The 9628-nt window shown below is 28.2% G+C and overlaps 1 protein-coding gene across 2 annotated transcripts; it reads right to left on the bottom strand.

The window, feature by feature from the left end:
- Window positions 1–3165: 3165 nt before the first annotated feature.
- Window positions 3166–6222, bottom strand: LOC111042687 (zinc finger HIT domain-containing protein 2). Of its 2 annotated transcripts, none has more exons than XM_022327378.1 (7): window positions 5974–6222; window positions 5664–5878; window positions 4376–4559; window positions 4214–4310; window positions 3640–3849; window positions 3384–3555; window positions 3166–3314 (listed from the first exon to the last, which is right to left on the bottom strand). In XM_022327378.1, exons 2-7 carry the CDS (start codon window positions 5707–5709, stop codon window positions 3172–3174), a joined length of 852 nt encoding a protein of 283 aa, XP_022183070.1. In that variant the 5' UTR covers window positions 5710–5878; window positions 5974–6222; the 3' UTR covers window positions 3166–3171. The 2 variants fall into 2 exon arrangements, with proteins under 2 accessions (XP_022183070.1, XP_022183069.1); XM_022327377.1 differs by having other exon boundaries at window positions 5967–6221.
- Between the last annotated feature and the right edge of the window lie 3406 nt (window positions 6223–9628).

The following is a 9628-nucleotide window of genomic DNA, read 5'->3' as shown; positions in this document are numbered from 1 at the left end:
AAATAAATTGTTGGTAGGTACCTACTAATGATTTACCAAAAATAAAAGGAAATATTTATTCTTGTTTTTTTCCTTGGTTCTTAGCGGCGCCAAGAATTTATCAGTTCTAAAATGCTAATGAGCAATTAATTTTACTTATCTTTCGGAGTATATGTAGTAAAAAAAGATGAGTGTTGTTTCTGATTGCAAATTGGATCAAAAGTAAAAAAGGTGGGCAAGGGGTACCCCTAAATGATATAAAATCATTGTATAAGAAAAACAATTCTTAAAGAAAGATTGTCAACGTATATTACCAAGAATATTTTATGATATTAGGTATTGCTATCAAAGTAATTTATTTTATAATAGATAATATGGTGTAATAGAGTTGGTTGATTATATTTTTTCTGAAAACATTGCATTTTAAAATGCCGATGTATGTATAAAATATAATTATTGTATACTATAAAAGATTCAAGTAGGTACCCTCAAATATTTTTTAGTTGCGACAAAATAACTGAAATTGTTATTCTTTGTTTAAATACCTATAATCTTACCCAAAAAGTTTCTATAAAAAACTGTGTTAAAACTGGTTCAATTTGTAGAGAATCAAAATAAATCCAAATAAATCTACCCACATAACCTTTACTCTACGTCCAGATCATAGTCCCCCCCCCCTAAGATCCTCAACAACGACACGATTCCCAAAACACAAGCCACCCGTTACCTCGGAGTCCACCTCGACATTAAACTCACATAGGCATATCACATAAAAACAAAAAGGAGATCAATCAATTTAAAACTCCACAAAATGAAACACCTTCTTAAATCAAATCTCCCTCTCAACACAAAACTCGTAATCTATAAACAAATTCTCTGCTTTTACGGAATACAGCTATGGGGTACCTCCAAAAATACACATATTTCACAATAACACAGTCAACCACCCTAACCACTCATTTCTAATCTCACCCCTCTCACTCACCCCGATAACTCACCATGTCGTCTAAAGCGAAATTGGCCCAGGGACCTACTCAATCAATAATAAAAAATTAAAATTAAATATTAAAAAAACATAAAAGTCTAGAATTGAAGTATAGTGTTGTTTGAACACCCCCTTCCATCAAGCCGTCCAGTTTTGTAAATGTATTATCCGTATTACCTACTTATTGTATAGTATAATATAGATTGTATATATAAAAAAAAAAAACTGTGTTAAATATTTTTTAGATTTTTTGGTTAGGTACAATATAAGCTGCTTATGAAGAACTTTATTTAAACATTTTGAATCCTGGCTTATAAAAATTGAATATTTTATAAATTTGAAACTACAGTAAATAATTTTCAAATTGTTCTGATTTTTATGAATTTTTTCAAAAATGAACCTAAAATGCCTAGAAACCTAGAAAAAAAATTGTACCAATGTATCTTTAATATTTTGAACTGTTTATGAGTTATGAGGAACCTTGTATTAAATTTCCAAAATTTTTAACATATCGAAAAGTTTAGTATAGATATCATCAGAAAAAAAATTAAAAAAAGTTGAAAATCGAAAATATATATAAATACCTTTATGAGTCGAAATATTCTTGAAAATAAAAATTAAACCGTATATTTAAAAGGTAATATAAACATTTCAAGTATCAATGGTGAATCAGTTTTGAATTACAAAAAAAATAAGAATATCATTAGTTTAAGTGTAAAAACTTAGAGGAAGTAGGAACTTAAAGTAAGTACAAACTTCTAACGCTCATTAGTTGTTAGTTTTTTTTTTAAATTACACTTATATAGATAAATGTAAAGGGACCTTTTATTACATTTCCAGAATTTAAACCAAGCAAAACTGGTAGAAGACTGGTTTTGTGGGTATCTAATAATTCCCCATTTTCCACAATTTTTTTTTTTTTTGTTTTTCCTGAAATTTGAAAAATACTGAGATTTTTGATTTTGACTTATCGAAAGTAATAATTAGATTCACTTTCCCACCAGAAGAGATACATTAAGTTGAAAATTGAAGCAATATTTCGGCTACCTGCTTATTGTGCGTATAGAATATGACAGGTGTAAAAAACACATTGTAAAATCTATACTTTCACTTGCACTCAGAATCAAGAAACTTGAGGTATAACTCAAAAATTTACGCAACACCAGTTTTTGACAAGACTCATTGAGTTTTTATTGTTATTCAAAAAACGAATTAAAGTACTACTGTAGAGACTTGAGAATGTTCACACAAAGGACAATACTTATAATTATATTTGTTTTCTAGACATGATATGACTTTTATAACAAAAAATTCTTTGGTTATATCTAATATCTATACTGAATACAAAATTCATTTTACAGAAATTTAAAAGCATCGAAAACATAAAAGTATGATTTTGTTAACAGGAATTTGAAGAATGAATTTTAGCAATATTGGATATTAAAATAAACAATTTTAGTTGGTTTTTGTAATTTAAAGATATTTTAGTCACTTAATTTAGACACTTTTTTCATAAGGTACTTATATTATTATTTGTTATGAACGAAGCAATTTTCAAAAAATTTAGTTGAACTTTGAACTATTTAGTATTTACACATTTTACACCATTCTACTGTATTTATTTTACTATTAGACATTTAGATTTCAGAATACTGCCAATGCATTTTAAATTACAACCAAACGCGAAGTAAAACTACATAATACTGTGTGTTATTCTGCAGATATTAAATTACCTGATATTAATTAAAGAAACTTGGTTTTACATTTGATTCAGTACCTAGATTGTAGGTATATACTGCTTAGGTATGTACAATGTTCAGGTTATAACTTAAAAGATAGACAAATAATTCCATTGTAAATACAATGAATTTATCTATCATACAAAATACTTTAATATAAAATATTTAATTATGTTTTAATCAAGAATATACAAAATATACTGCTTATCTTTAACAAATATTAGCATATTCTAAAATAGAGTGAACAAAATAAAAATAAAACTGTAAGTACCAGAATATTAAATTAAGATTGTACTTTCATCAGTACATAAGACATGTTTTTTAATTCCAAAAAAATAATTTTTAAAACATTATTTAAGTTAAAAGTTTAAAACCAAAAAATATTTCACTTGACACGGTTTCCAAATATATTATATGAACTAAACTAAAATCAATAAATTATAAAATTAATAATTTTAGTAGTTTTTTTTATAATTTAATTTCATCCGCCCAAGATAAAAAATATTCAATCTTTTTCAATAACAAACGTACTTTCTTAATGTCAACATGTATTAAATAAGTGGCTTTAGCATCAGGAAACTTTCTATTAAATTCACCTTGTTCTGTTTTTTCTGCAAACAAAATAATCAAAATATAGAACACAAATACAATTTTGTTGCCTAAATTATGTTTTAACATACTCAATGAAATATTTTTTTGCTCATTTTTATACATTGTCAGTAAATTATGTATATCAGACAAAGCTAATTTTATGTTATAATTGCAGTTGGAATCTAAGCCATTACTAAATATTGTTTCCAAGTCGTTATTTATGAGAATAAAACCTTCTTGAGAACCTTTAAACATTTCATGCTGAAAACCAAAATAGTATAAAACATAATAGTTATCTGAGTATTCATTGTTGGTATGATTAATTAACTAAAAATTATTTATTACCTCTTGAATACTAAGCTCAACAGATTTGACAGCTATGTCATAAGATTCAAAATTCTGATTAAGAGATAGATTTTTTGACAAATTATAAAGTCCGTTGATGAATTCTGATAAATATGATTTATGTTTTCCATTATAATACCGAATCAAAAACACATATGGAGTAATTATATTGACTAAATTCCATTGAATGCAGTCTGATGGAGATTTTTTCTAAACAAAACATTTTAATTACATTACAAGAACACTAAAGGTTGATATTTAATCAATAGATATTAACCCTTTGAGGAGTGAATGAAGAATACAATACTGTTACTGAAGGAGATGATTAGGAATGGAAAATTAAATTTTTTTTTATTAATTTAGGAGCAATGACGTATACATACACCCTAAATGTAATAAATGTTCTAACTTATAATATACATTGGTTTATAAAGTGAAACCTTAGATCATAATATACTATGTGTTGAGCCATAAATATTAAATAAAGTTAAAATGTAAATGAAAGTAAAAGTAATTCAACAACAATTATTTATTAATTATTGTTTTAATAACAAGTATATAAAGAGATACTTACTGAAAGTATAGACAATTTTGGAATGTTTGTTATTAAAGTTGGGATCTCACTATCATTAATATTTTTACCAACTTCAGATACTAATTGTTTTTCAATCCTATGATATAATAAAATTATTAATTTTTGATAAATATAAAAAGATTAATTTAATAGTTTATTTACGGTAAACACCACCAAGGAGTAAACTGAGGTAGAATTTTTGAGATATCACCAGACTTAACAAGGTGTTCAAATTCTGCTTTTTCTGAATCGGTTAAATAACTCCAAACTACATCGGCATCATTTAGATCAATTCCATTCAATCGGTCATTAATATCTGTGAATTCTTCATCATCTGAATCACTTTCTAAATCAAATAAGTGTATATTTAAATAATATTTAAGATCAAATTTGTCATTTTTATTATTAATAAGAATTAAATTATACATAATATGCAGTATAACTGATATACTTAGTAGTGTTCAATATAATATCAAATAACAGAATACAGTGATTTCAGAATTTAAAAACAGAGAGGGAGAGGGACAAAACTAAGACATTTCAAAAAAATACTCAACAATTAACAATAATAGTTTACAATTATAATAGTTTTTTTTTCTTTTTTTTTTCTTAGCTTTTTGTACAACAATTATACAATCAAATTTAAAAATGAATACGAAATATATTTAACAAAATTAGATGCATGTAGAGTTAATATCATGATAATACTATCTGGTTGGAGAATAATTAAATTATTAGAAAGGTTTTTTAAAAAATATTTTTTATCAAGTAATAATGACAATATTAAATAATATAGGAATGTTACGATATGGCCAAAAGATCATGTTTTATCCGCAGGTGTTGTCTCCATCATACAAGAGCATAAATAACAAATTTTAGGCTCAGAATATCACATTTAGCTCAGTTAGTTTAAAAATTAGAGTAAATTGACCTCTTAAAAAAAATTAAGGTAAGATTGTTATCTAGAGCTTATAATCATATTTTAATTTTAAAGCAAGTTGTAAGTATTTTAAAATGTATCAACAATTTCAAATTTTACAATACTCAGAACTCGCTTTAAAATTAAAATATAATAAAAAGCCCAAGCGATGCCCTAGATAATAATCTTACCTTTGATTTTCATAGGACTATAGGAGGTCAATTCACTCTAATTTTTAAACTAACGGAGCTAAATGTGATCTGCTGAGTGTACAATTGGCTATGTTACGCAATTGTAAGAAGGAGCCAACACATGCGTATATAACATCTTCTTAATTAAATAAAAATGAATATGTTATAAACTAAATATTTTTAATACAATCTATAGGTAGTTACTAGTATTATTATTCATTACGTTAGAATATTGCTACAAATTACAATCTACATAAGTAGGTGCCATAAAGTTTAAATTATTTATGACATTGATGGGTACTCTTTATTTTATTCAGTTTTAAAAATAAGAAATATTTACCAGAATCTTCATTTTCTCCATACACTCTTTTAAGAATGTCTATCATTTCTCTCTTGCCTACATCTTCCGAATCTTGAACACCTAGCTCTTCTTGAATACAATCTTTGTAAAATTGTTCTGTACACTCTAAATGAATAGACGATTTGTAACATGTTAAAGAACAATAAGGTGCTCCACATTTTGGACAAACGTATCTGCTTGGATTCCCTGTACAACTTAATAAAATACATATTGATGATATAAACAAATATCTTATTAAGTAATCTAAAATTACTAGTAGGTCCATGAAATGTTTTTACTTACAACTTACAAAGAGTATCTGTATTCATATTTAATAAGGTACTTGAAAATCACTTGTTGGGATTATAAACAAGTATGAAATAATATTTTTTTGAAATGTAAATTATACAATAATAACACGATTTATAATGAATTTTTTAACTAGGAAAGTACCTATAAAAACTGAATAAGATAATTATTAAATATTGAGATTGAGTATCTATAAGTTCTAACGTGTTCCCGGTTTTCTTGTCTCTTCATTTCGTATCATTCTTATCAATCATGGCCATCCATAGAGTATTTATAAGCCATGGTATCAACCAAATAATGTAAAAAAGTACGAATCACCGCCAAAATGATTTAATTTGAATTTTGAATGTTATATTGTATCCTAATCAATTATCAATGATTATTATTGTCTATTGATTATTAATTACATTGTATACTTGTTAAGTGTTAACAATAGTTGTTACTTGTTGTATAGTTCCGCACATTGTCTTGAGTGGTTTAATTCGTCTTCCTATCTAACATACCCAGAGTCGGTCAGAATGGCAGAGTCGAATCCAGAAAATTGTACTCATTTTTTTTTTTCATTGGTCATGCATTAACAGTTTAGTTATATAAATTATATTATTATTACTTATTACAATTCATTCGGTACATTTCACATTTAATACATTAGTCACCTAAATCTTAGCTACCCTCGCCCACTAAAATTTAAAAAATCCAAACCCTCCAAAACAAATTCCATATAATTTGTCTTAAAGCCCCTTTTTATATGAGGAATCGCCAAATGTACAATGATACTGGAATATCCCTAATAAATATCTGGATTAAAACCCAACTTAAAAACGTCCACGCCAAGCTGAAAGACTCGGACGGAGCTCGCCATTACCAACTAGAAAAGAAAACCCAAAATAGGCGACTGCGACCTCGACTGACCCAAGACATTCTCCTATCAGACACTGAAGAGCTCTCATCGGAAGATGAAAAATAAACCAACAAATAATATCAAACCTAACTATGAATTACTATAGCATTATAATCACTAACATAAATGTAAATATTAAATAGCAATCGTAATTATAATGTAATGTATCGTACTTGTAATAGCACCTAATGTGCTGAAACATTTTAAAAATAATAAACGAAAAAAAAAATCTAAGCTATAACTTAAAACTAACAAACTGTTGGCAGCAAGTTTTTAAATTACTCAGAATATAATACATATATCTATATCTATATCTATATTTACAAAATCCCTCAAGATTATTTTTTCACCAGGACCTTCTGCAGTTTTCCCATTTTACTATATGATGACGAATTGACGCGTTTTGGGCGGCCGCTATACCTCAAGTCTCAGTATTTTGTTAAAAATACTTAAATACTTCAATTGGAGAATAGAAATTTGAACAGAATTAATCAACCAACTGATGCATTACTGATAGATGGTATCACTAGGACACTAGGTATATAACTACTAACTAGTCATCGTTTCTTGTGCGGGTCGTCTACATCATGCTTAAAAATGTACCAACCAAATTACGCAATACGCATCCCTATCGAAAAATACCTCGGGGCCCACGATGTAGCAAAATGGCTGCGTACGAGTTGATTCCCTATTATTGTATATCAATTATCAATAGATTGCAAGAGTAGAGAGTTTACGACAGTATAAAGAGTTTGACCGTCACACACAACTCGCTCTTATATCCACCGAGACCACGCGCGAATTTACAAAAAAAAAATTTAAGAGAAGAGATGTCACGGTATACTGGTGATCTCATTACCAGATACTAATTTATAACAACAATGTGTTACAAATTTTGACCAAATTAATACATTTTTTTATATTTTTTTACCTAGTTACTACTAAATGTTTTTAATAATAATATAATTCAATAAATAATTAATAAATAAAAATTGAATGATTTTCAAAATATGAAAAAACTAAAAAAAACAACATTTTTGAGAAACTTGTCAGCCAACCTCCTCGTGGTGTTTCTTGGGTTATGCCAATAGGCTGGATATTTTACTAAATATTGAATAAAATATATAATGACCCGGGAATCAACTCGTACGTACTTCTTAATGACCCGGGAATCAACTCGTACGTAACTCTTTATGACCCGGGAATCAACTAATACACGAGAAAGGTCTCGGGAATCAACTCACTTATTGCGAGCAAAATTAAACTTTTTTTTTATAGTATAGGTACAGTGGTACACTCACGGTCTAAACCAGTGGTTCTCAAACTAGCGGTAAGCGGAAGACTACATAATGATGGTACATGAAAGGTCACAAAGTTTGAACACGGAAACAGACAATATAAGTTGTACGCGACACATATTAGTAATACACATAAGTGGTAGGTACGCGAAAAACAAAGTTTGAGAACCGCTGGTCTAAACAATTTCAGATCGTCCAAAACTCAATAGGTAGCATGCAGAAAGACTCCTATTTATGCGCGCATCGCTTTTGCCATGGCTGAAATATCCAATTCAGCAAAACGTATAATATATTAATATATAGGTAACAATAGAAGACGACATGGCTATATGGCTTACTAGTTTTAGTTACAATAGCTGTTTTAAAATATTGTATAGATACTGGGGGGCGGGGGCCACAAACGGCATTTACTGTTCCTACGTAGTTACTTGTTTATCATAATATATAGTCGTAGCTGTCATAATGCATATTATAATTTATAATATTATATGGGTTTTAGGTTTGTGCATCGGCATGCAAGCCAAAACATCGAAAATCTTAGAATTCGTTCTATATAATATAATTTATTAATATAGTCCATATGACTAAATACTTACCTATATCAAATATGTAATAACTTATTACCTACTAATAAGTATTATTCTCATATCTCATATCTACATTTTTTATAAATTATAAATTATAATCATAATTTTAGTTTAATTATTATATATTTGTTTGTGTTATTACGTTAAAACTTCACATATTAATTAGCAATATAGTTATCACCTTGTAGATTGTAACATTAATCAATAACTAACAATAAGTATTATTATTATTTTGTGGATTTGCTACACAGTTTGCATATATATAAGGGCATTGTTAAAATGCAGAGATGACATATTACAATCTCGGGTGTGGCAATTTGTAACCTAAATAGCTGTATTATTACTTGGGTACATAGCAGAGCCTTATTTACAATTTTTGCGCCCTAGGTCAACCATAATTTTAAGCCCCCCCCCCCCAACCAAAAAATAGATCCACTTTTTTGATTTTTCTTAACACATTTTCAGTTATAATTCTTTTTGGTGAAGTCATGGTTGTCTATCTACAACCGTGATTATGTTAAAATAATATTAATTATATTCTATGCTAAGCGCTAGCACTTATCCGTTATCGTTGCACTGTTAAGTCCATAAGGGTCGAGTCACAGAACACATTCTTTCCAGAAAAAAAATATTTATTGATACAATTCTACACCGGTCACCGAGTTACCGCGGGGGCCACGACTACCCCCTAAATAGATCAATATTTGGTCGTCCGGTGCAAATGTCCCCATTGCTCCCCCCCCCCTAAATACGGCCCTGGTACATAGGTTTTAGTGTAGGTAGTTGAGTAACCATGGCCGTCGTATATGTCCGTTGATGGAATATTATACTAATTACAGGTACAATACATTTTGATTTTATACAACTTAT

This window comes from Myzus persicae, unplaced genomic scaffold, assembly GCF_001856785.1.
Source record: "Myzus persicae strain clone G006 unplaced genomic scaffold, MPER_G0061.0, whole genome shotgun sequence".
In the NCBI taxonomy this organism is placed as follows: Eukaryota; Metazoa; Arthropoda; class Insecta; order Hemiptera; family Aphididae; genus Myzus; species Myzus persicae.
Note: the sequence above shows the minus strand (reverse complement) of the source record. Positions and strands in the feature narration are given on the sequence as shown.

Excerpts from the sequence above, each read along its gene's own strand:
- LOC111042687 (XM_022327377.1), bottom strand. The coding sequence starts at position 5,992 with ATGAATACAGATACTCTTTGTAAGTT. Across the intron at positions 4,560-5,663 it reads TGGAGAAAATGAAGATTCTG|AAAGTGATTCAGATGATGAA; the intron begins GTAAATATTTCT and ends TATTTGATTTAG. Across the intron at positions 3,850-4,213 it reads CAAAATTGTCTATACTTTCA|AAAAAATCTCCATCAGACTG; the intron begins GTAAGTATCTCT and ends TGTTTTGTTTAG.